Source organism: Anomaloglossus baeobatrachus, chromosome 7 (genome assembly GCF_048569485.1).
Source record: "Anomaloglossus baeobatrachus isolate aAnoBae1 chromosome 7, aAnoBae1.hap1, whole genome shotgun sequence".
NCBI lineage: Eukaryota > Metazoa > Chordata > Amphibia > Anura > Aromobatidae > Anomaloglossus > Anomaloglossus baeobatrachus.
The window spans coordinates 57,227,508-57,253,478 of NC_134359.1; the positions used below are offsets into that span (position 1 = coordinate 57,227,508).

Sequence of the window (25,971 nt, forward strand, 5' to 3'; positions counted from 1 at the left end):
ATCCACAACCTGTCTCCTCCCTACATCTGTGATCTAGTCTTCCGGTACTTGCCTTCACGTAACCTTCAATCCTCACAAGATCTCCTTCTCTACTCACCTCTCATCTCCTCTTCCGAGGATCGTATCCAAGATTTCTCCCGTGCCTCCCCCATACTCTGAAACGCCCTGCCACAACATATCAGACTCTCGCCTTCCTTGACAAGCTTCAAAAAGAACATTAAGACCAATCTCTTCTGACAAGCCTACAACCTGCCGTAACCCTCTGACTGATACAGCACCGCACGACCACCTCTACCCTCACCTACTGTATCCTCACCCATCCCTATAGACTGTGAGCCCTCGCGGGCAGGGTCCTCTATCCTCCTGTACCAGTCTGTGCCTTGTATGGTTTATGATTATTGTACTTGTCCCTATTATGTATACCCCCTTCACATGTAAAGCGCCATGGAATAAATGGCGCTATAATAATAAAATAATAATAATTTGTGGTGTATGCTTGGTCCCCCTGTCCAGCCCAAACTATGTCCACTTTTCTAAAACTTGGCTGTGCTGATTCCAACTAGCGTAAAAATGCCAAAAGTCAAAAATTTTGTGCAAACATTTTTCAATATTTCAAGCAACTTTTCGGCAGAAAAATCCATAATTAAATCATTAGGATGAGCCTGATAAAGTGCTCATCTCAGAATGAGAACCTGATGAGTTTTTGATGTTGCAAAATTTCTGCACCGAGTATTTAAATTAGATTACTTGCATTTTTCCATTTAGTTTTTACTGCTGCAGTTTATTTTTTATCATGCTCTAAATAAAGCTACTTTGTTTTTGATGCTTTCTGCTCTTTGGCTTTGTCAAAACATTATTGATATACTTAGTTGTGGCTTACGTGCATTTGTGGTGTGTTTATACCATGGAAACACACTAAAAACGCGTGTTTTTATTGTTGCAGACTTTGGAGATCTAATTTAAGTATATAGAAAAAAGCTGAACAGAAAACTCGGCGTACCCGAAAGAGAAATTAACAAAAAAATTTGTAAAGAAAGAAACAAAGTGGGCAGGAGATTTCTATAAATAGCAAAAGAGAAATTAACAAAAAAAGAAGAAAAGAACCACAGCGGATTGAAGATTTCTAGAAATCCCATCCACTTTACTGTAAAGGCCCCGTCACACACAGAGATAAATCTTTGGCAGATCTGTGGTTGCAGTGAAATCATGGACATATTGTTCCATTTGTACACAGCCACAAACCTGGCACTGATTGTCCACAATTTCACTGCAACCACAGATCTGCCAAAGATTTATCTTTGTCTGTAAAGTGGCCTTAAGGCTATGTTCACATTTCCGTTGTTTAGGATCAGTCACAATCCACCGCTCTGATAAACAACGCAATCCGTTTGATGGATTCCGTTGTTTCCCATAGACTTGTATGAGCAGCGGATTGTGACTGATGACCCTGCGTTGCATCCGCCGCGCGGCGCTTCAGTCATTTACTGACTGACCGTCGGGCGGGAGGGACGCAGCATGCAACGTTTTTTGTTGCGGCAAAAAAACGCACCCCGCAGGATTCCGTTGGAATCCGTCAGGAGGCATAATGTAAGTCTATGGTGCAGGATCCCGGTATCCTGCGTCACGCAACAGATTCCAGTGCATGAATCCGTCACGTTTTACTGAGCATGCTCAGCATGTCCAGCAGAACGTCCGAAATCAGGTAAAATCAGTTTCTCTCTCTTCCTCCCCCTCCCCCCCACGCAGGTTTTAAACTGAAATGATCGGCTATTGAGAGAGATCAGCTGATCGCAATGAAAAGCCAACCGCCGTGTGATCACCTGATCGGCTTTTGGGAGCGATCAGCTGATCACCCGGCGGCCGGCTTTTCATTGAGAAAAGCTGATCGACTTTTGGGACCGATCAGCTGATCACTCGGCGGCCGGCTTTTGAAAGCGATCAGCTGATCACCCGGCGGCCGGCTTTTGAGAGCGATCAGCTGATCAACCGGCGGCTGGCTTTTCATTGCGATCAACTTATCGGCTTTTCAGAGCGATCAGCTAATCATTCTCTCTCTCAACAGAATCCGCTTTCTCATGACAAGAAATTACATTTCTTGTCACCCGTTGTACAACGCATCAGTCACAAGCATTAAGCAACACAGGTGACTGATGCAAAACAACGGAAATGTGAACATAGCCTTCCTGTAAGAAGTTTTGTTTTTGACACAATCAAAAACCCATTAAAAGCGCATTGTGGGAATACAGCCTTAGGCTGTATGTGCACGCTGAGGATTTTTTGCTGATTTGATGCAGTTTATCGTGCAGATTGTTGCCCACATATGTAGGTCTATCCTTATCCCAGCAAAGTCAATAAGTATTCTGAAGTGCTGTACACACACACCACACTGCACCAAGAGATGCACTGAAAACACATGCGTTTTTTGGTGTGTTTTTCTGCCACAGGGTGCGGTTTTTTGGTGCAGAAAATTTCTGAACTAAAAACTCAGCATTCACAGATAGGCTATGTGTGCACTTTCCGTTTCCACCTGCGTTTCAGCTGCTTTTTAGCTCCATTTGGAGCTGCAGCGTTTTCATGCCAAAAGGCATGCGTTTTGATTTTCCAGCAAAGTCTATGGAAAATGTGAATTTCTTGTCCTCACTTTGCGTTTCCAAACGCTTAGTTTAATTTACATAATTTTGGGCAAAAACCATGCATTCAAAGAAGCAGCATGTCAATTGTTTTTGCCATTTTGGCCACGTTCTACAGCCATTGAAATCAATGAGTTGAAGTAAATCGCTGTCAAAATTTGAAGCAGTGCGCTTGCATTGCATTATTGTTGCGATCCACATGTTTTTATTTAACATAACAAAGGCAGGTCTTTCGGTCTCTCTCTTTCTCTCTCTATGTCTCTCTCTCTGTCCATGTCGGTCTCTCCCTCCCACCCCCTATCTCATACTTACCGATCCACGATCACCAGCGCTGCGCAGCACGGCGTTCACACTTAGGCGGCTTTTTCTCTTTTGAAAATGCCAGCCGCTCATTAATCAATTACGTATTCCCTGCTTCCCCCGCCCACCGGCGCCTATGATTGGTTGCAGTCAGACACGCCCCCACGCTGAGTGACAGCTGTCTCACTGCAACCAATCACAGCCACCGGTTGGCGTGTCTATATCGAGCAGTAAAAAAAATAAATGAAAAAAAAAAAACCGACGTGCGGTCCCCCCCCCATTTGGATACCAGCCAGGGTAAAGCGTAAAGCCACACGGCTGAAGGCTGGTATTCTCAGGATGGGGAGCTCCACGTTATGGGGAGCTCCCCAGCCTAACAATATCAGCCAGCAGCCGCCTGGAATTGTTGCATTCATTAGATGCGACAGTCCTGGGACTTTACCGGCTCATCTCGAATTGCCCTGGTGCGGTGGCAATCGGGGTAATAAGGAGTTAATGGCAGCAGCCCATAGCTGCCACTAAGTCCTAGGTTAATCATGGCAGGCGTCTCCCCGAGATACCCTCCATGATTAACCTGTAAATTAAAGTAAATAAACACACACATCCAAAAAATCCTTTATTTGTAATGAAAGACAAAAAAACCACCCTCTTTCACCACTTTATTAACCCCTCAAAAACACCTCCAGGTCTGACGTAATCCACACAAGGTGCCACAACGCTTCCAGCTCTGCTACATTGGAAGCTGACAGGAGCGGTAGTAGAACACCCCCACTCCTGTGAGTTCCATGCAGCAACTGAAGTGAGTCGCGCGATCAGCTGTGCTGTCACTGAGGTTACCCGCGGTCACCGCTCTCAGGTGGAGGACTGCAGCTGTGACCACGAGTAACCTGAGTGAAAGCACAGCTGATGACTGTAGTCACTCAGGGGATTTGCGATCACAGGTGAGTCCTTCACGTGTGACCGGAAATCAAGCCGCGGCAGATGCACAGAGCCGTGTGATCACAATGAAGTCGGGTGAAGTTCATCAGAGTTCATTCTGATCGCGCGGCACTGTCCCGCAGCCAGCCATGACAGTGCCATCCCACTCGGCTCTGCTGCAAGTCTATGGGGATGCTTCAGAGCCGAGTGGGTGCGTACTGTGAAAAATGTGCGTTCTGGATGCTTTTCCTACTCTGTCTATGGCAGAGAAAGCATCCAGAAAGCATGATTTCTCTCCAGGAATGTCCGCACTTTGCGTTCTGCCGAATGCGTCTCAGAACACAGCTTTTTCGGCTGTGTTCTGAGACGCACACGCAGTGACTTACACGCTGCAGAATTGAACTGCAAAGTGCACACATAGCCTTAGGCCAGTTTTTTATGGAAAGATCATCATAACATTTTACTTGTAAAATTTACAACTTTTCATGCAACGCTCTAAATTTACCAAGCTGGTGTGATCTCCATGGAAGACCTAATTTAGGACGGTACATAACTATAATAGGAGGGCATCGGCCCAAATCTACGCCCTGTCATGGCCGATAAAGATTTCATTTTCTCAAATTATGAAGGTGCAAGTATATATGTGTAATAGGGTTATCAAACATGGTGTAAAATGAAACTGACCCAGTTGCCCTTAGCAACCAATCAGATTCCACCTTTCATTTTCCAAAGAGTCTGTGAAGAATGAAAAGTAGAATCTGATTGGTTGCTAGGGGCAACTGAGTCAGTTTCACTTTACACTATGTTCGATAACCCTATTACACATATTGTCCATCTACTTTATATTAATTTTTTTTTTATTATTTTCCTTTTTTTTAATTTTATTACTTTTTTTTTATTTAAATTTTTTCTTAAATTAGTGCAAATTTAGCTGTCTTCTGCTCCACGCCGGCCTTTGTGATATAGGACAGCGCGTGTTGAAGCCGCTCTCTAGGACACTCATAGATTTTTACCAACTGATTAGATGAAAACTTTTTTTGTTAACGTCTTTATGCATATTTCCAATCAAGTTTTTTCTTTTCTTTTTTTTTTCAAAGCATTGAATCATTTTTGCACACAATGGTGAGTAAATGGAAGCAGCAAGAATCGTCTAAATAACTGGCTCTATAAATAGTAAGCCATAATCAGCATGTTTTACTTCTCTGGTATTCCCATACTTGACACGTGTTCCCGTTTTTAGAGATCTCATCGTATTAAACCCCTTCCTTCCTATCTGCCTCCAGAGACTGGTCAGTGTTCACAAAAATTAAAACAAGCAACACTTTGCATGAAAACAACCTAATGTAGACACTACAACTTGTATTTTTATCAAGAAGGGCTAGTCTCTGCGAGATTGCTCTAATATGGGAAACAGACAAACAAAGTGGAAATGTATTAAGGGATTTGTCATGGGAAAATGTGACGATGAATCTTCTCTGGAGAGTTCAGAGGCTTGGCTCCTGGCTCCAATACACCCCCATAAAGGCCCTCATACATATAAAAGTCGTCCAAACCTGCTAATTTTAGAGGCCCTCAACAGTGAGAATTAAAATGTCCAGTCCATTTGTACTTCGAATATATAAGCAGCTGCCAGAGATTTTTGGCAGAGGCTTTCTCAACAGCGTTCATGTGCCTGGAGTTGTCAGGAGATATAGCAGTCATTCGCCCAAAACTCATGTGTAAGGGCACATCTACAGAAGATACTTCATAGACCTGGTGCCCAAAGCTCTCATGTGTGTAGGGTAGGCAGATCCAGAGAAGACACTCCATAGACCTGGTGCCCAAAGCTCTCATGTGTGTAGGGTAGGCACATCCAGAGATGACACTCCATAGACCTGGTGCCCAAAGCTCTCATGTGTGTGTAGGCACATCCAGACAAGACACTACCATAGACCTGGTGCCCAAAGCTGTCATGTGTTTGGGCACATCCAGAGAAGACACTCCCATAGACCTGGTGCCCAAAAGCTGTCATGTGTGTGGGCATATCCATAGAAGACACTCCATAGACCAGGTGCCCAAAAGCTCTCATGTGTGTGAGCATATCCACAGAAGACACTCTGTAGACCAGGGATCTCAAACTCGGCTGGGTGAATGGGCGGCACATAGAAAAACATATTAATTTGATGAGCCGCATTCCTTGCGGGACGAAATGATGGGGTGGGGGCGGGGATACATAAAGCAGGATGACTACAAGGCACAAAACCCCTAGTTTTCTAGTGATAATCTCCTGCTGATAAAGCATTGATTATATTGAAACTACAACAAGCAGCTCAGTAAGTAAGACATCGCTGGAATCATGATCTCTGCACCTAAATTACGCTGCTCTCAGATTACAATGCTGTATATAAGAGCCCACTGGTGGTGGCCACAGCTTATAGCCACCAAATCTGGTGACAGGTTCCCTTTAAGTAACAAAAAACCTGGTGACAGATTCCTTTTAAGGTACGAAAAGAAAATAATTGAAGTCAGGTGTTTAATGTCAATAATGAGGAGTATGAAGGATCCGCTGTGAAGTGCAGCATAAAAATTGCTAAATGAAAATAATAGATACAGTTTAATGTGAGGAAAGACGGGTTAGAGATGTTGAATCACTTTCTAAATACTGGGTGCTCGTTATTGCACAGACTTGCTGGACCCGTGGATATAGAATAATTCAGATGCTTTAAAGCCATGTTGGTTAACAAATCATTCATCTCACTTATTAACGTGAGTATTAGTTCAATGTGACACTCTCTTATATAACATATGTACAATTCCCAACATGACCAAAGCTGAAGAGATTCCATATTGAAGATTAAATGTTGCAATTATAAAATATATAGATCAGGAAAATGTTGCTTCTTTTTATCATTTGAGGCTGTGTTTCTCATTTATGTTAACGCTGCATACAGGTCATCTGGACAGACTCCGATGAAGTGTATAAATGTTTGATGTAGTCATTAAGCACACGAGGCCTTAAAGAGGTGGTTCACTACTCTGCTTTAGTGGCCACATCTCTGGTAAACTTATATGGAAGGCTTTTTCAAAATACCTTGTGTAGTACATTCTGCCTCTAAGCGGCGCTATTGCAGTCCACTCTTCTCCATGAAGTGACCCTCGGGCTCCATGACCTCTAAGATCTGGTGATGTTACGTCAATTTCCAGTTGCCCCAACATCACCAAGGCGGGCTCCAGTCTTCCTGAGTGACTGGGCTGTGTGCGGAGTATCACCGCTCTTCACAGCCCAGCATCGCTCCTGCTTGCAGCGCTCTGCAGCGAAGGAGAAAGCGCAAGATGCTGGGCTGTGAAACACTGCCCACAGACGAGTCACTCAGGAAGACTCTAGGAAAAGGTAAATGCACGGTCCGGAGGAGCGCTAAAGAAGCCAGGTTAAATGGTAAGTTAAAAAAATATTTTTCTTTTATTTAATAACCTGCCACAACGCGTTTCGATATGTAAAATATCTTCATCAGGTGGACCAGCGTCCAGGCACCTGTAATAGGACATTTTCCACGCTAATACCGCGGTTGAGCGGCTCCACTTATCCCCGACTATACCATCCCCGAAAATTCTTCACATGCGCTCCTATCTCCATTCTATTTACTCAGGAAGACTCTGGCCTCGGTGATGTTGGGGCAACTGGAACTTGACGTGACATCACCAGATCTCACGTTAAAAATAAAAACTATTGATGACTTGATACAAAATTCATAAAATTGGGTGCAGCATTCTGACTAATCTGGCAAAAATCGGCAACAAATACCAAAAGCGAAAAAGAGGGACATAAAAAAAAACAAAAAACAACAAAACACAAACGATGAATCTGGGCCAAAATGTATATTTTTCTATAGGGTTTTTTTTTTTTTTAGATGTCTATCCTGGAAAGCACAGCAGACAATGACGTATGGTGGTGAGGTGCATCTTAAAAGGGACACTCTTTTGGGTTAAATAATACCTACACTTATTTTTATTTTGCTACAATTATCAGTGTAACTGAAAATAAGAAATTTTGTAATAAATTAATAATTGTTAGAGGGAAAAATGTCTCTTTCCCCACTTACCAGTCACTTCATTTTTCTTCCACTGACCATTCACTCTCAAACATTGCTCAAATATGTCTACAAATCTGTCTGTAGTGCAAAATCCAATTGTCTCTAGAGTCTATGGAGAGAGACGCTGAATTGAAACAAGAGTAAAAGGGTACATGGAGAAACCTTTGAGGTTTCTAGTGCAGAGGAAAGCTGCTGAAATTAGCAGAAACAAGTTATGTAATGGACAGAAAAAAAAACACATTATACCTCATGTACATAACCGTAATGCTCACTGAGCGCAAGTGGACCGACTGGGGACCCAGGATTACCCTTTAGTGAGAGGGGCTTAACTAAAGACCTGCTGCGAAGCAGATGCCAGGTACCACTTCCAGGGCAGTGACCGGGACCGTGGACAGGTGACAGACTCAGGTATGGACCCAGGTGTAGGCAGGATGACTGAGGTAGGTACGGACATTTATGGTGGGCACGGCAGGGACAGATAGGTATGGGAAGGTAACCACAGGTACAGGTGACAGACACAGGCATAACGGGACCTGACAACTAGCTAAAAGACAGAAAGACTAACTAGAGATGTTGTCCAGGCACTTTCCCTTAATGGGAGGGTGCCTTAAATACATAGTGCCTTTCAGCCATAGGCTGAGAGACATTTCCAGGAAATGGCACGCCAGCCCTTTAAGGGGAGGGCCATTGTGCGCTTGCGCGTCCTGGGGAGCCTGTGCGGCATGCACAAGCCTCGGATAGAGGACTGCAGCACATGTGGATGGCAGGGGAAGAGTGAAGGAGGACACAGTCCGGCCGTGAGGGTGAATTAGTTGGCGTCCCTGCAAGGACACAGGTTCTACAAATACCAATGACAGCCGATTTAGAAAAGTTGTTTGAAAATGCAGATACACCTTATTTACGGTCCAGAAATGACCACCCAACAATCATTGGTTGGTCATTAAAGTCAAATAGAGTTGCACAATAAGATTTGCGCTGCCCTGGTATAGTATCCAGTCACCTCACCTGGCAACCTTGGCACCTCTTGCATTTTACTAGACCACAAAACGTCTTGATGTCATGGCATGAAGCCCTTTTTAATAATGCACGAGTCATAGTGATGTGGCCTCTTAATGACGTCATGGAGGCCTAAAAAGAACAAAATCCCGGTCCAAGGATGCCAGGTACAGAAGTCAAATCTTCCCTTGTAACCCTGCCATGGCGCATCGGACTAAATGTCACACCAAGGGCTGAGCAAATCTTTTTGCTTCACTTTAATGGTAATTTGAGAGCACCACATTTATTAAGATATTCTTTTACGGCAATTCATCTCATTTTCTTCAAGAATTAAAAATAGAACAAAATATTTATTAGCTAAAAACAGCAAAATTATTCACAGATAAAAATAATATAAATACAATTTCACACAATAATTTGAGATTAAAAGACTGTATTCCTTATATAGCCACAGGCGAGCCAAAATAAATATAGGACTCCACGAATAGAAAAACAAAGTTATCTAAAAGCAAAAAAAAAATCTCCAGGAAATCTGCATAATAATTCCCTTGTTATAAATATAGAACCACAATTCGTACATGCTCTGAAAACACTGAAATGTTTGTCTTTCTTATTTGAAGGGGTTCTGTTCTTGTAGACAATGCATCTATATAGCTTCCCAAGGACTGATGCCTGCAATTGGGCCCTGGCCTTCTCTGCCCTTATTTACACTAAAAATTTAATGCTACCGTAGGACTTTCCTGATTGGGAACACCTTGTCGCGGAGTGATGGCTTTTACACTTTTTGATCAAACAGTGTTAAAGGGAACCTATCAGGTCCAATATGACCCAGAACCATGAGCAGTTCTGGGTATATATTGCTAATCCCTGCCTAACCGTCCCTGTATACACTAGCATAGATAAAGAGATCTTTAGAAAAAGTATTTCTAAAGATCTTTTATAGTATGCTAATGAACTCCGGGACTAGTCCCTTGGGCGTTAGTTCCCTTGGCTAGTTGGCTCCATTAGCATGTTATTATGCGCCTGTGGTGTGCTAACATGCTAATGAATGTGCAGCGTCACAGAATGATCTCACTCACCTCTCTGCTGCCATCGTGTCCGGAGCTGGATTTCAGCTCAGGGCGTATGATCCCGAACTGTCGGTCATGTGCACTACTTCACTTTGAAGCCAGGACGCGTACACCCGGCTTCAGAGTGCGCATGACCCAAACTCCGGGGTCAAGCGCACTGAGCCAAAATCCAGTGTCGGGCAGCGATGGCAGCAGAGAGGTGAGGGAGATCACCCTCTGACACTGCACATTCATTAGCATGTTAGCATGTTAGTATACCCCTGTGGGCATGCTAACGGAGCTGACTAGCCAGGGGAACTAATGCCCAGGTGACTAGTCCCGGCGCTCATTAGCATACGGTATAAGATCTTTAGAAATACTTTTATAAAGATCTCTTTATCTATCCTAGTATATACAGGGATGGTTAGGCAGGAATTAGCAATATATACCCAGAACTGTTCGTGCTCCTCGGTACATATTGGACTTGACAGGTTCCCTTTAACCACGTGCCCTAGGTTTCTTACATGTTCTACTACTATTTACTTAGTATAGGGCATAACTTCATTTTGTGTTTTTTCTTTGGTGTTTTGTTTGTGAATTGTCTATGATGTGAACATGATACTATTTAACATAAACCAATTTATGCACCTGCTCAATTTTTTTTTTTGCATGGTGACAAGAATCTACCGAGTATATGTCGGACTTGACAACCTCAGAACAGGGACAAGCCCAACCCCTGAAGGGGCCATTACTGATGACGCTTCATTTCAGGGAATGGGAAGAGGCTGTGACAATGACCGCAGCCTCTGACAGCGTTCTGTCACACAATTTTGCAGTCATCTCTTGTAACATTTTTACTATAAAAAAAAAAAACTTTTAAGGTCACATCAATCAGTGCTACTAGGAGATTCTCACATTTTTGACAAAAAGCTTTTTTTTGTTTGTATTCTTCACTTTTTAAGACGATATATTTGTTTCTATATTTATCTACTTGTAATTTAATATATTACAATCTTTTGTAAAACTCTTTACATTTGTATATAAATTATGCCATTACTTTTTTCACTTCTTAACTATGAATAAAAAGGTGTGGGGCATCTGCATTATTTATATTTCATTTATTTTATCTTACAATTAATTTGCGTCTTATATTGTAAACAATTTTGAAATTCCAAGTCCAGTCTTAATCCTAATGGTGAAAATACGCTGCTTGTCTGTCCTCTAATGCTAAGGAATACAATACAGTCTTGCGGTAAGACAAAGAAAAGGGAAATTAAGTTCAATAAATTGTAATGCAAGAGTTTTCTCAATATTAATAAAAATTAAAAATAGGTTTAAAAAAAAAAAAAAATATATATATATATATATATATGTATATGTATGATTATTATTATTATTATAATAATAATAATAATAAGTATAATAATAATAATAAGTAACCCCTGGAAAGTAAGATTTTTTTTTTTTTTATCACAGCACACGTGACGTTTAAAAAAAAAAAAAACAAGACGAAACGGCAATTTATTTTAATTAGTATAGTAAAAAAAAACAAAAACAAAGAAAAACACAAAAATTATACGCAGACCAAAATGGTGCAAAAATTTTTTTAAAAAAAAATGCAAGCCTACACCCATGAATTATATACGTTATATTAAGATTTTTTTTTTTGTTTTCACCATAAAACTACGAAGCAAAAAGTACCAAAAGATAAAATTACTATATACGTTAGATTTGGTAGCAGCATAAAATTACTGATCCAATAGAATAAAGTTCATAATTAAGAGTTAAGCATTACATAAAACAATAGTGAATTTGCAATTTTATCTATTTCCCCTCAAAAATGTTTACAAAAAGTAAACAATACATTTATAAGTACCCAAATAATGCGTTAATAGAAAATACGTCCGTGAAGAACAACAACAAACTAAGCCATTATAAAACTTGTTGATGAAAGAATTAAGGCAAAAATGAAATCTCTTGGGATACATTAAAAAATATAAAAAGAGAAAAACCCCACTTGGTCCGGAGGCCTGGGATATATTTGGGTTTTCTAGGCCAAAGAGTTTTTATTTTTGTTTTTTTAATCAACAGCTTTAAGAATTTAACCACTATGTATACATAAAAAATAATTTGGCTAGAAGCGGCAGATTCTCAAATTCTGATGTTACAATTCGTGAATGATCATCCATCTCAGACTTACCTTGAATCAGAAGAGATAATTGCAATCTATAAATTAACTTAAAATATAGGACTTTTTCTTATATTCAGACATATTAATGTGTGTTCTGACACTTTGTTGTAGTCTTGCTTATTAGGCTTTTTACGTTTTTAATGATTTAGTTAGTAGCCATTTCGTTGAGGGTTCTTAGCACCTGTCTTGCCCTCTCAACAGCAAGGCAAATGTCTTAAGGAATGTTGTTGTACGGACGGCAGACACATGATGCTGTGTGTTGTCAGATACTTGTAAAGGGTCATAAGGTGATCTATTTCAGGAATCTAAAGTTACATTCATGGTCTGTTTCCGGGACAGCTTCATGTATAAAAGCCAACAAAACCAAAAGGGAAGATCCATGAATCATTTAAGGAAACCCTGTTGTAGTGGCTACTGACCAACATAGCCCATAGATATCGCCCCCAAAAACAAGACGTTCGTAAGGCTGGTGAAACCTTACCTTGGTACCATGTGCATAGAAAACATAAAAAAAAAACAAATTCTAGAAAACAATGCTTGTATTAAAAAATTGTTTGTTTTAAGAGCCTCTGAATACGTTCCACTTGTAGAGTAGCAAGTGTGCTCTCAGGATGCAAGGGAACATGATCAGATCAGCGTAAGGCAGGGGTTCCCCAACTCCAGTCCTTAAGGCCCGCCAACAGTGCATGTTTTCAGGATTTCATTAGTATTACACAGGTGTTTAATTAATCGTCTGTGCAGGTAAATAAATTATCACCTCTGCAATCCAAAAAGATCCTGAAATTATGCACTCTTGGTGGGCCTTGAGGACTGGAGTTGGGGAAAACTGGTATATGGGGTCATTTGAATAGGTATTTGCAGTACTAGGCCCCACAATAAGAGTGTCTGTGTTTTTCCTAAAACATTGTTCATCCGATGGGGTCCTTTGACCCTTTTATGCTACCTCTCGGTGGCTAAAAGTGGTTGCATTATTCAAGTAAAGGCCAACATTGACTAAAATGTGTATGGCTGCTTCAGAATAACAAACATTCACCTGTAGAGAAGGTCAGATCAATTTGTGAGTCTCCAGTCCATTGACCAGGTCAGTAGTCCCTGGCTGGTGGACTTGAGGTCGCAAATCTCTTATCTTCCTCGATCCCTGCCACAGCATTTGACTAGCCGGACTGGCGTAACATCATCTGTGCAACACACCACCATGATGACATCGCGCCAGCCCTGGCTAAACAAAAGTCAAGACTAGAGATCCATCCATCAATATTCACCAGTAAATTGTTGTTCTCTCATCAAATGTGTGTAGCCACCTTAGGAACCATCTTGTTACACTGACAAAAACCTGTCCTAAAAAGCAGAGTAGAGAAGAGAAAGGGGAAAGAAGACGGTCAGACTGAGATGGATTTGTAATATTATTTGTCTATGCGTTTCGGAGTATTAGGCTATGTCCGCACGATGCTTTTTACCTGCTTTTTTGCTGCTTTTTCAACTGCAGCGTTTAATGCCAAAATGGTTGTGTTCTGCTTTTCAAGCAAAGTCTATGGGAATTTGGGTTTCTTGTCCGCACTATGCAGTTCAAACTGCAGCCTTTTTGTTGCAGAACTTTGGTCAAAAACTCAGCTTTGCAGTGCAAAACCCAAATGGCAAAAACAATTGACATGTCAATTGTTTTTGCCATTTGGGTTTTGCACTGCAAAGCTGAGTTTTTGACCAAAGTTCTGCAACAAAAAGGCTGCAGTTTGAACTGCATAGTGCGGACAAGAAACCAAAATTCTCATAGACTTTGCTTGAAAAGCAGAAGACAACCATTGTGCCATTAAACGCTGCAGTTGAAAAAGCAGCAAAAAAGCAGGTAAAAAGCAGGTAAAAAGCAACGTGCGGACATAGCCTTAAACTCCTTCAGGAAAAAAAAAATCACTGATGTACATCACTGATTTTTGATTCCTGAAGGAGTTTAAAACTCAAAAAAAGCATAGAAGAATAACAAAATTACATCAGTTCCCCGTTTAGGTTCCAGCACTAGGAATACCTAGGGTCAGGTATCTGGCTCGGCGCATAGGTTCGGAACCTATCTAGGGTGGTGAGGAACCCCAGGGACTAGTAGTAGGTTTGGTCAGGGGTCACCATCTCCCCCTTCCCCAGACACAGGGTTTCCCTTACCTTTGGCCGTGCACTTGGTACTTCCCCGTACCTAGCATTACACTAGGATTCATATAGTAGATGTGACTTGCACAACTATCCTAGATGAGAGATTCCCTGAATTTGTTTTATTCTGGTTCCACCAGGAAAAGACCCTATTCGCGATTTTTGTGTCTTTCCTATCATCAGCAATCACAAACCCTGTCCTAGAAAGTTAATAGAGAGGATAAGCCTGGCTCGACCACTATAGGTAGGTGCTATTGGTCCTTATGAAGCAGTGGTGGCAGTGGTGCTAGCGACAACCCGGTTATGCCTGGAACCGTGCTCTTATATGTACTGAATGGCAGCCATGACCCATGTTGCTCCCATTCATTTTCCATACAAAACCTTGAAAAAGGCTCCAGTAGCCAAAACGTCGGGGGTTTTGCTTTTCACTTCAGTGCACTTTTTGCAGAATATCAAAACAAATAATTTTTTTTTTCTTCAAAATTGCAAAATTTATTTCAATTGTCTATCATTTGAGTGCTGGGGTTTACTCTATAGTCTAGAAAGTTAATAGGACACGAATCTATGAGCATGTGCAGCAGAAAGCTCTGACCCACCTTAATTTCTAGGACGTTGTACTCCCAATAGATATGCTGATCTAATACTGGAGATATCAGGAGGCTGCTCACACGGATATCCAGAGGAGTACCTATAGTATGTGCATGTATTTCAATTGCACCCATATCCTGGAGCCTAGGTTGGGCCTTCAATTTGGCATATATTAGAAGAGAAATACTATTACATCCTATAATAATTGTGGACCCTGTTGAAAATTTTGCAAGCTTCATGTTAGGCCGGGGCCACACGGGGGACTACTGCGATCCTCGCATGACACTCGGCTCACGCTGGCAGTACAGCAGGAGCGGAGTGTCATGCGAGTGTCACTGCGACTGAGGTCCGATCGTGCGATCAGACCACAGCTGCAGGGGGCGGGCCGGCTCTGAGGAAGGGCGGGCTGGCGCTGCGGAGGGGCGGGCCGGCACTGAGGAGCAGAGGGAGGGATTTATCTCCCTCTCCCTCCGTTGCCGGCTATTGCCATTCTCGCTCTGCACTCGCAGTACACCGGTTTACCGCGAGTGCAGTGCGATTTTTCTCTCGCCCCATAGACTTGAATGAGTGCGATAGAAACAAGGATCGCTTTGCACCCGCAAGCATGCTGCGATTGTTTTCTCGGTCCGATTAGGGTTGAGAAAATAATCGCTCATGGGTGCTGGCACATAGGCGAATATTGGTCGGAGTGGAAGGCGATGTTTTATCACATTCCACTCGCTCCGATTTTCATGCCGTGTGTCTTAGGCCTTAAAACACTGCTGCTAAACAACTGTTGTGATTCGGAAATAACCCATTACCTTCATAGACAATATGAGTGCCTTTTGCCAATTAAAGTAATTTTGGATTAGGCACCAGGTGTTAATAATATGTTTTCTTGTAAGATTTTAATTTTAATCTTTCCGTGTTGCCTTACAATAAAGCCGGAGCTTGAACTGTAAAGCTTTTTCTTAATACGCATACTTTGCTACCGAAGGAATAATTGCATTTAAAATTCACTTTTTTTAAGAGGGGAAATGAATTATACGAGAATTCTCATAGTCATTTGATCATTAAGAATACATTCGCAACTTGCTTTATAGGATAGAAGAAAAAGATGAGATAATCCGAGTAATAATTCACTGGAAGTACACACAATAAAAAACCTACAGCTCATTACCCATCGAGAAGGTGCTCTGACAGCAGTTGCCAGGAGAAGCCCACGCTTTATTGTTGGGCAATCTAGGTAATATTGTTTGCTTTTGACCAGATTGACATATTTACTTCAAAATGAATTTGCATACATATGTACATGTGAAAAAGTGGAAAGAAAAAACGCCGTCATTTACATAAATTCTAAAGGCAAAAAGTATATAGAGCGGATACTCACCCCAATGCAGTAAATAGTCGGTGTTCTCAACAGAAGCGTAGAACATTGAAAACTCGCCTTTTGCTGAAATAAAAAAAAAAAAAAAAGGATTCATTATTAATTTTCAGACTGGATAACAGATGGATTTTGATAGTCGAATATATTTAATTACAAAAAAAAAATTCCCATTTGAGAAAATAGGAAAGTTATTTCACTCATATGCAAATCAGAAGTCTTTGAAAATTAATACCGCGGAAAAAATAAACCTATTTGATCAAGACTAAAACAATTCCGAGTGTCACAATTTACTTTTTGAAAAGAAAGACAAAAGAATCTGGGCAAAAAAGAAAATAAGGACAGAAAAGAGGTAAAAAGGGTAAAATAAAAAAAAAAGCATAAAAAAGTAAAGTACCGGATTTTTCGCATTATAAGACACACCTGATAATAAGACGCACCCCCAAATTTGGTGAAGGAAAAGAGATTTTTTTTTTTTTAATAAATGGGGTCCGTCTTATAATGCCAGTGTCCTTCTAACAAATCATATAGGGTATATGTCCCTCATAGCCCCCCCCATCCTAAACTTAGCCCATTAGCCTATTGCTGCCCATGGCCCCCTGTGGCTGGCACACGGCCCCTATTGTTGCCCATGGCCCCCTGTGGCTGGCACACGGCCCCTATTGTTGCCCATGGCCCCCTGTGGCTGGCACACGGCCCCTATTGCTGCCCATGGCCCCCTGTGGCTGGCACACGGCCCCTATTGCTGCCCATGGCCCCCTGTGGCTGGCACACGGCCCCTATTGCTGTCCATGGCCCCCTGTGGCTGGCACACGGCCCCTATTGCCGTCCATGGCCCCCTGTGGCTGGCACACGGCCCCTATTGCTGTCCATGGCCCCCTGTGGCTGGCAGACATCACCCTGTGTTTGATATGGCCCCATGCTGCTGCTTATAGTAAAATAAACTCTTTACTTACCTTCTCCAGCACTGTCCTCCCTCGTGTCTCCCTCCGTGCTGCTGAGCTCCTGCACTTCCTGGTTCTCGGTGCTGGTCATGTGATCGGTACAGCAGAGTGACATCTCTGCGTGCATGATCACAGCTTCAGCACGAAGACACCGGGGAGACACGCTGGAGGAGGTAAGTAAAGAGTTTTTTATTTTACTATGGGAAGCAGCAGCATGGGGGCCATATCTAACACAGGGGGGGGGCATGTGCCATCAAAGAGGGGCGCAGGCACATACAATATGCGCCGCTGCCCCAGCCCATCACCGCGGTGCAGTTTCAGAACCACGGTGATGGACAGCGGCAGTGCATATTATATGAGCGGGAGCAAGAGATCTCCCGCTGCAGCCTCCACCAGCCTCTATCAGCCTGCCTCAGCCTCCAGCACCGCTCCAGAATTGCCCTCATCTCCCCTGGGCCCTGCAGTATATAATCTGTATATTCGGATTATAAGATGCATCCCCTACATTCCCCCAAAATTTGGGGGAACAAAAGTGCGTCTAATAAAGCGAAAAATACGGTACATCGTGTCATGAAGTTAACTGAAATTACTGGGGACAATTTAATTAACTAAAGCCCACTTTACACGTTGCAATTAGTTGTACAATCGCATTTGCGATGTGACACGCCCAGGTTGCATACGGGATCTTATGAGATTGCGCGTTGGTCGTTCATTTGCTGTCACACGAGCGTTAGTAGTCTATGTTAAATTGGTCAATTTTGTGTGCGATCCTTTAGATCATGTGTTCTGTGACGTATGCATTGGGCACCTTTTTTTTTTTTTTTCTTTTTTTATTTATTGACTTGCCAAGCGTGTGTACTGTGTAGGGATGCGTTTTTACTATGTCATCTGCCATTCAGCTCTGCTACATGGCCGCTAACAGCAGACACAGACAGCCATGTAGCAGAGCTGAATGGCAGATGACAGCAGACACAGACAGAGCCGCACTATCAGAATGAACTCGGGTGAACTTCACCCGACTTCATGGTCATGCTGCGGCTCTGTCTGTGTCACGTCCTGATTAGCGGTCACCAGTGAAGGACTCACCGGTGACCGCTAATCTCCTAAATTACTGAAGTTAGCAGCCCTCTCTCATACTCACCAATCCCCAATCCCCGGCGCTGCACGGCGTTCACACTGCTCCGGCGGCTTTTACTGTTTTGAAAAAGCCGGCCGCCCATTAAACAATCTCGTATTCCCTGCTTTCCCCGCCCACCGGCGCCTATGATTGGTTACAGTGAGACACGCCCCCACTCTGAGTGACAGGTGTCACACTGCACCCAATCACAGCAGCCGGTGGGCGTGTCTATACTGTGTAGTGAAATAAATAATTAAATAATGAAAAAAAACGGCGTGCGGTTCCCCCCAATTTTAAAACCAGCCAGATAAAGCCATACGGCTGAAGGCTGGTATTCTCAGGATGGGGAGCTCCACGTTATGGGGAGCCCCCCAGCCTAACAATATCAGCCAACAGCCGCCCAGAATTGCCGCATACATTATATGCGACAGTTCTGGGACTGTACCCGGCTCTTCCCGATTTGCCCTGGTGCATTGGCAAATCGGGGTAATAAGGAGTTATTGGAAGCCCATAGCTGCCAATAAGTCCTAGATTAATCATGTCAGGCGTCTATGAGACACCCTCCATGATTAATCTGTAAATTACAGTAAATAAACACACACACCCGAAAAAATCCTTTATTAGAAATAAAAAACACAAACATATACCCTGGTTCACCACTTTAATCAGCCCCAAAAAGCCCTCCATGTCCGGCGTAATCCAGGATGCTCCAGCGTCGCATCCAGCGCTGCTGCATGGAGGTGACCGGAGCTGCAGCACACACCGCCGCTCCGGTCACCTCCACGCAGGTAATGAAGACAGAAGTGCGATCAGCTGCTGTCACTGAGGTTACCCGCTGTCACTGGATCCAGCGGTGGCCGCGGGTAACCTCAGTGACAGCTCAGCTGATCGTGCTACTCACCGCTGCTCCTATCACCTCCACGCAGCAACTGAGGTGAGTAGCGCGATCAGCTGAGCTGTCACTGAGGTTACCCGCGGCCACCGCTGGATCCAGTGACAGCGGGTAACCTCAGTGACAGCAGCTGATCGCGCGGCTGTCTTCATTACTTGCGTGGAGGTGACCGGAGCGGCGGTGTATTCTGCAGCTCCGGTCACCTCCATGCAGCAGCGCTGGAAGCGACGCTGGAGCATCCTGGATTACGCCGGACATGGAGGGCTTTTTGGGGCTGATTAAAGTGGTGAACCAGGGTATATGTTTGTGTTTTTTATTTCTAATAAAGGATTTTTTCGGGTGTGTGTGTTTATTTACTGTAATTTACAGATTAATCATGGAGGGTGTCTCATAGACGCCTGACATGATTAATCTAGGACTTATTGGCAGCTATGGGCTGCCAATAACTCCTTATTACCTCGATTTGCCAACGCACCAGGGCAAATCGGGAAGAGCCGGGTACAGTCCCAGAACTGTCGCATATAATGTATGCGGCAATTCTGGGCGGCTGTTGGCTGATATTGTTAGGCTGGGGGGCTCCCCATAACGTGGAGCTCCCCATCCTGAGAATACCAGCCTTCAGCCGTATGGCTTTATCTGGCTGGTTTTAAAATTGGGGGGAACCGCACGCCGTTTTTTTTCATTATTTAATTATTTATTTCACTACACAGTATAGACACGCCCACCGGCTGCTGTGATTGGGTGCAGTGTGACACCTGTCACTCAGCGTGGGGGCGTGTCTCACTGTAACCAATCATAGGCGCCGGTGGGCGGGGAAAGCAGGGAATACGAGATTGTTTAATGGGCGGCCGGCTTTTTCAAAACAGTAAAAGCCGCCGGAGCAGTGTGAACGCCGTGCAGCGCCGGGGATCGGTGAGTATATGAGAGAGGGGGATAGACTGACATGGACAGAGAGTGAGGGACAGAGATAGTGACCGACTGACAGATTAGTGAATGACAGACATTGTGAGGCGCTTCAGAACGCAGCTTTTCAGCTGCGCTCTGAAGCGGACCTTTTTTAAGCTGCGGTGCAGAGCGCACACCTGCGCACATAGCATCAGACACCAAAATCGTATGAGGGATGTCACACGTTACAATTCTAGGTTCGTGCAACAAAACGCTCAATTCTAGAGAATGATACGATGTGTTTGCGATCAACGGTTTTGCGTTCAATCCTGATCGCACGTAGATGTCACACGCAGATACCTCACAAACGATGCCGGATGTGCGTCACTTACAACTTGACCCCAACGACAGATTGTGAGATATATTGAAGGGTGTGTAGCGGGCTTAACACGCAGGTAGTTGCTAACTACATGTCTGTTGTGCCCGCCACTGATCTCTGCTGGCACAGAGCGGGCATAGATGGCTTCTACCGGTGATTCAGTGTCTGCAGCTGTAGTCACCTCAATAGAGAAAATGTTTCTCTTTCATTCTGTTGACAAGACGGGACTGTGGATATCATGCTGACTGACAGCCCACTCCCCAGATTTGCACTTTTGTTGCAATTTTGCCTAACATAATTTTTTCACTTTACAGTACATCACATGATAAAATGAATGGTTCCATTCAAAAGTACAACTCATCTCGCAGAGGGTTAAATAGCATCAAGCGGGCAGCATGAACTAGGGACCGGTTCCCTAATAAGAAATGGTTCTGATATATACACGGTGCTTCAAAGAAAATATCATTGAACTGGGAAGACCAGTCAATGAGGTAGGTCTCTGATGGCTTCTCACTTCTCAGTCTAACTTTGTAGGGAGGGTAGAGGCCACGTGGACCCATCTCTGTGACCGGTCTTCCTGATCAACTCATCCGTGGTATTTTTGTCTTCTTCAAGAGTAAAAGACAGACAGGGATGTAACTATACAGGCAATTGTTTGAAACGTACGGCAGACACAGTATACCTATGTCTAAATAAGAACATCACCTTATCTACCTATGGAACTAGATCTTTTTCAAGCTATGGAACTATACACATAACATTTAGTGATGAGCAAGCACTGCCATGCTCGGGTACTTGGTACTCGTAACTAGTGATGAGCGGGCACTGCCATGCTCGGGTACTTGGTACTCGTAACTAGTGATGAGCGGGCACTACCATGCTCAGGTGCTCTGTACTCGTAACTAGTGATGAGTGAGCACTACCATGCTCAGGTGCTCTGTACTCGTAACTAGTGATGAGCGGGCACTACCATGCTCCGGTGCTCAGTACTGGTAACTAGTGATGAGTGAGCACTACCGTGCTCGGGTGCTCAGTACTCGTAACTAGTGATGAGTGAGCACTACCATGCTCAGGTGCTCTGTACTCGTAACTAGTGATGAGTGAGCACTACCATGCTCGGGTGCTCAGTACTCGTAACTAGTGATGAGTGAGCACTACCATGCTCAGGTGCTCGGTACTCGTAACTAGTGATGAGTGAGCACTACCATGCTCAGGTGCTCGGTACTCGTAACTAGTGATGAGTGAGCACTACCATGCTCAGGTACTGGTAACTAGTGATGAGTGAGCACTACCATGCTCAGGTGCTCGGTACTCGGAATGAGCAGTTGGAAGAGCTTGACTCGTTTATAGAGTACAACTGTCAAACAGAGTTTTGAAAGAACTTTGCTGACAGTTATGGCGGTGTCGGGCTCTATTCACATTGCAAATTCTGAAGCTCTGCCCGATGGTTTCTCTGATCAACACAAGCAGACTCTGGCTCTGGTGTCCACCTGCTGTGTGCTCAGTCATAGTGAGGGAAGCAAGAGTTAACCTCTGCTAGCCTGCTTGTTAGGCTCCCCTGATCACATGTTTTGAGGAAGCCAATAACATCTGCTCCTCTCACATTTAAGATGGATGAAGTCTTCTACCTATGCCAGCTATAGATTATACTGTGTTGGTCTGTGTATTATGGTGTCCCAGACTATCTGGAAAGTGTTGCTTTTTGCCTGAAGTGGATGAGGAGTTTACCCATCGCCTTGTTGTTTCCTCCCTGCTCTTAATTTCCTCCTTATCTATTACTGTCTTATACCTCTGTGTGTATGTGCTGTGTGACAGAGTTTGGTTTCCACTGTCTATTTTTGTGGGTTTAATCTCACTCCCATCCCAGTTCCCCCTGGGGGGGGGAAAGGGTATCAAATCAGGGTTGCTAAGGAAAGGCCCAGGAAGAAGAATCAAGAATTCCCCACCTTTAGGGGTATCCCTGAGACTGGGAATAGCATATGGCCCCCTAGCCTGAGCGTCAGCTTAGGAGCCCCAGTTCACTGCTATCCCCATAGTCATTGTGACAATAATGGAAGTCAATGGGGTATTCAGCATTTATCCAGAAAATCTTACAGAAAAATGCTCAAGTTTCCCATTCGTTTCCATTACACTTGGTAAATGAGTTGAGCCCGTTGAAGCTTCCAAATACTCGTTACGAGCACCAAAAACCAGAGTATGGTAGTGTTCACTAATCACTAGTCACGAGTACTGAACACCCGAGCATGGTAGTGCTCACTCATCACTAGTTACGAGTACAGAGCACCCGAGCATGGTAGTGCCCGCTCATCACTAGTTACGAGTACAGAGCACCCGAGCATGGTAGTGTTCGCTAATCACTAGTCACGAGTACAGAGCACCCGAGCATGGTAATGCCCGCTCATCACTAGTTACAAGTACAGAGCACCAGAGCATGGTAGTGCCCGCTCATCACTAGTCACGAGTACAGAGCACCCGAGCATGGTAATGCCCGCTCATCACTAGTTACGAGTACAGAGCACCCAAGCATGGTAGTGCTCACTCATCACTAGTTACGAGTACAGAGCACCCGAGCATGGTAGTGCTCGCTCATCACTAGTTACGAGTATTGAACAACCGAGCATGGTAGTGCCCGCTCATCACTAGTTACGAGTACTGAGCACCCAAGCATGGTAGTGCTCACTCATCACTAGTTACGAGTACAGAGCACCCGAGCATGGTAGTGCCCGCTCATCACTAGTTATGAGTATTGAACAACCGAGCATGGTAGTGCCCGCTCATCACTAGTTACAAGTACAGAGCACCCGAGCATGGTAGTGCTCGCTCATCACTAGTTACGAGTACCAAGCACCTGAGCATGGTAGTGCCCGCTCATCACTAATACTCGTAATATGGATTATTGATAATTTAGTGACAAATAAAATGTATAATTGGTGGAGAAAGGTTGAACCTAATGGACCTAGGTCTTTTTTTAACCTATGTAACAATATAATTATCCCTTTGGATAAATGGCAGTGGTTAAGATGACACTATTATATAAAATTCTCTCGCGCGTTTGAGACGTCTAGCGTTGTACACCCTACAGGCATACAGAAAATTGGCAAAGAATTAGGAACTCAATTGTCATCATTACAATTAATTACGTCTTCATGGACTAGATATATGTATTAAATTACAAAATATTACATTTCATGTAGTAAATGATATAAAACAGGTCAATGCAATAATCCAGTTAGCTGCTCATCTTGGCTGGGTACCTATGTCAGGCACTTGAACAATGTATGACTGCTGGGGTATCACAACAGTTATAGAAATATTACTACAAAAAATGTCAAAGATGATGTTAAAAAAAAAATTGGAAAAAAAAAAAAAAGTTAAGTTGCCATAGCAACACAATGCATAGGAGTAATACAATCTCTTTCTTCGCTGCAGGAGAACACACAGGTGACGCCCAAACCCTCAGCTGGCACAGCGCAGGCCGGCATTATATAGCAAAATACAAGGCAAGTGTATTCTTAGCATCCACAAATATATTGAATTTTCTGTCCTGCAGGACATATTCCTACTGTGGCTTTCTAAGGTTATCAAAAACATTCGAGACCTAGCAGACGACTGCAAAGGAAGAAAGACTCTTCTTATGGCCTGTTAAAGCATAGGTGTGTTTTTTATTTTTTAGGTTTTATAGTAACATTTTAATGACCTCCCTGCAACATCTACAAAACAGCAATTATCCTGACACCGACCATTTTCGATAACTGTATAAAAATATAGTCTTTTAGATTTCAATCAATCACTTAACTATTTCTTAAAGGGGTTGTCCGGTCTGTATCTACAAGTCGGCAGCCCCTCCATGTGATAACAGTGAGCGTGATGTGAAGGTTCACAAGTCTGCAGTTACAGAGCGACATATGGAGGGACTTCAGGGCTCGTGCGCACACTGCGTCCTGACCAGTGCAGAAATAAATGCACCCTCTGCTAGACTTAGCATTGCGTTTTGACAAAAAGAATGCATAAAAAACGCATGTATTTTGGATGCATTTTACATGCATTTTTGCCAGTGCGGTCCCCCGGCAATTTAGCTCTTCTACATGCCAGTTGACAGCAGACAGAGACAGAGTCGGGTGATGAGAATGAACTCGGATGAACTTCACCCGACTTCATTGTCATCCCGCGGCTCTGTGTGCTGTCATGAACTCAGATGAACCTCCGAGGTCAGTGCCAGGACACAGGAGTCCGCAGCAGTGACGTCAGAGCTTCACCCGATTTCACTTACATCGCGCGGCTCGCTCTCCCAGTGTCGCAGCCTGATTTGCAGTCACACGTGAAGGACTCACCTGTGACCGCAAATCCCCTGAGTGACTGAAGTGAGCAGCACGATCAGCAGTGACGTCACTCAGGTGACCCGCGGCCAACAGGAGTCCTCCACCTGAGAGCGGTGGCCGCGGGTAACCTGAGTGACGTCATCGCTGATCACGCGGCTCACTTCAGTTGCTACGTTGAACTTACAGAGTGGTCATGGTCTGTGGCTGCTCACTGTCCGCTTCATGTAGCAGAGCTGAATGCGTCGTGGGACCTCATGTGGATTACGTTGGACCTGGAGGGGTATTTGGGGATTAATAAAGTGGTGAAAGAGGGTGTTTTTTTGTCTTTCATTCCAAATAAAGGATTTTTGGATGTGTGTGTTTATTTTCTTTAACTTACAGGTTAATCATGGAAGGTATCTCAGGGAGACGCCTGCCATGATTAACCGAGAACTTAGTGGCAGCTATGGGCTGCTGCCATTCACTCCTTATTACCCCGATTGCCACCGCACCAGGGCAATTTGGGATGAGCCGGGTAGAGTCCCGGAACTGTTGCATCTAATGAATACGGCAATTCCGGGCGGCTGCTTGCTGATAGTGTTAGGCTGGGGGACTCCCCATAACGTGGAGCTCCCCATCCTGAGAATACCAGCCTTCAGCCGTGTGGTTTTACCCTGGCTGGTATCAAAATTGGAGGGGACCGTATGTTGTGTTTTTTTTTTTTAATTATTTTTTTTTTACTGCACATTCACAATATAGACACGCCCACCGGCGGCTGTGAATGGTTGCATTGAGACAGCTGTCACTCAGCGTGGGGGGCGTGTCTGACTGCAACCATTCATAGGCGCCGGTGGGCGGGGGAAGCAGGGAATACGAGATGGAATAATGAGCGGCCGGCATTTTCAAAAGAGAAGCCGCCGGAGCAGTGTGAACGCCGGTGATCTTGGATCGGTGAATATGAGAGGGGGGGTTGGGAGGGAGAGACTGACAAAAAGACCTGCGTTTGTTATGTCAAACATGCGGATCGCAACAAAAATGCAGTGCAAACGCACTGCTTAGCATTTTGTTAGCATTTTTCAACAACTCATTGATTTGAATGGGTGTAGAACGCTGCCAAAACGCTCAAAAGAATGGACATGCTGCTTTTTTAAATGCAGAGATTGTCAAATTTTTGACACTCAAATCGCGGTGTTCAAAAAATCATCGTGCGCACAA

The 25,971-nt window shown here is 43.8% G+C and overlaps 1 protein-coding gene across 3 annotated transcripts in view; it reads right to left on the minus strand.

Annotated features, from left to right (window-relative positions):
* The window catches only part of TLK1 (tousled like kinase 1), a 523,998-nt gene that overhangs the window by 300,967 nt on the left and 197,060 nt on the right, over positions 1 to 25,971 (minus strand). For all 3 annotated transcript variants that reach the window (XM_075317318.1, XM_075317317.1, XM_075317320.1), the window contains exon 3: positions 16,248 to 16,310. In XM_075317318.1, coding sequence (XP_075173433.1) covers positions 16,248 to 16,293 — 46 coding nt within the window. In that variant the 5' untranslated portion in view covers positions 16,294 to 16,310. The remainder of the gene's footprint in view (positions 1 to 16,247; positions 16,311 to 25,971) is intronic.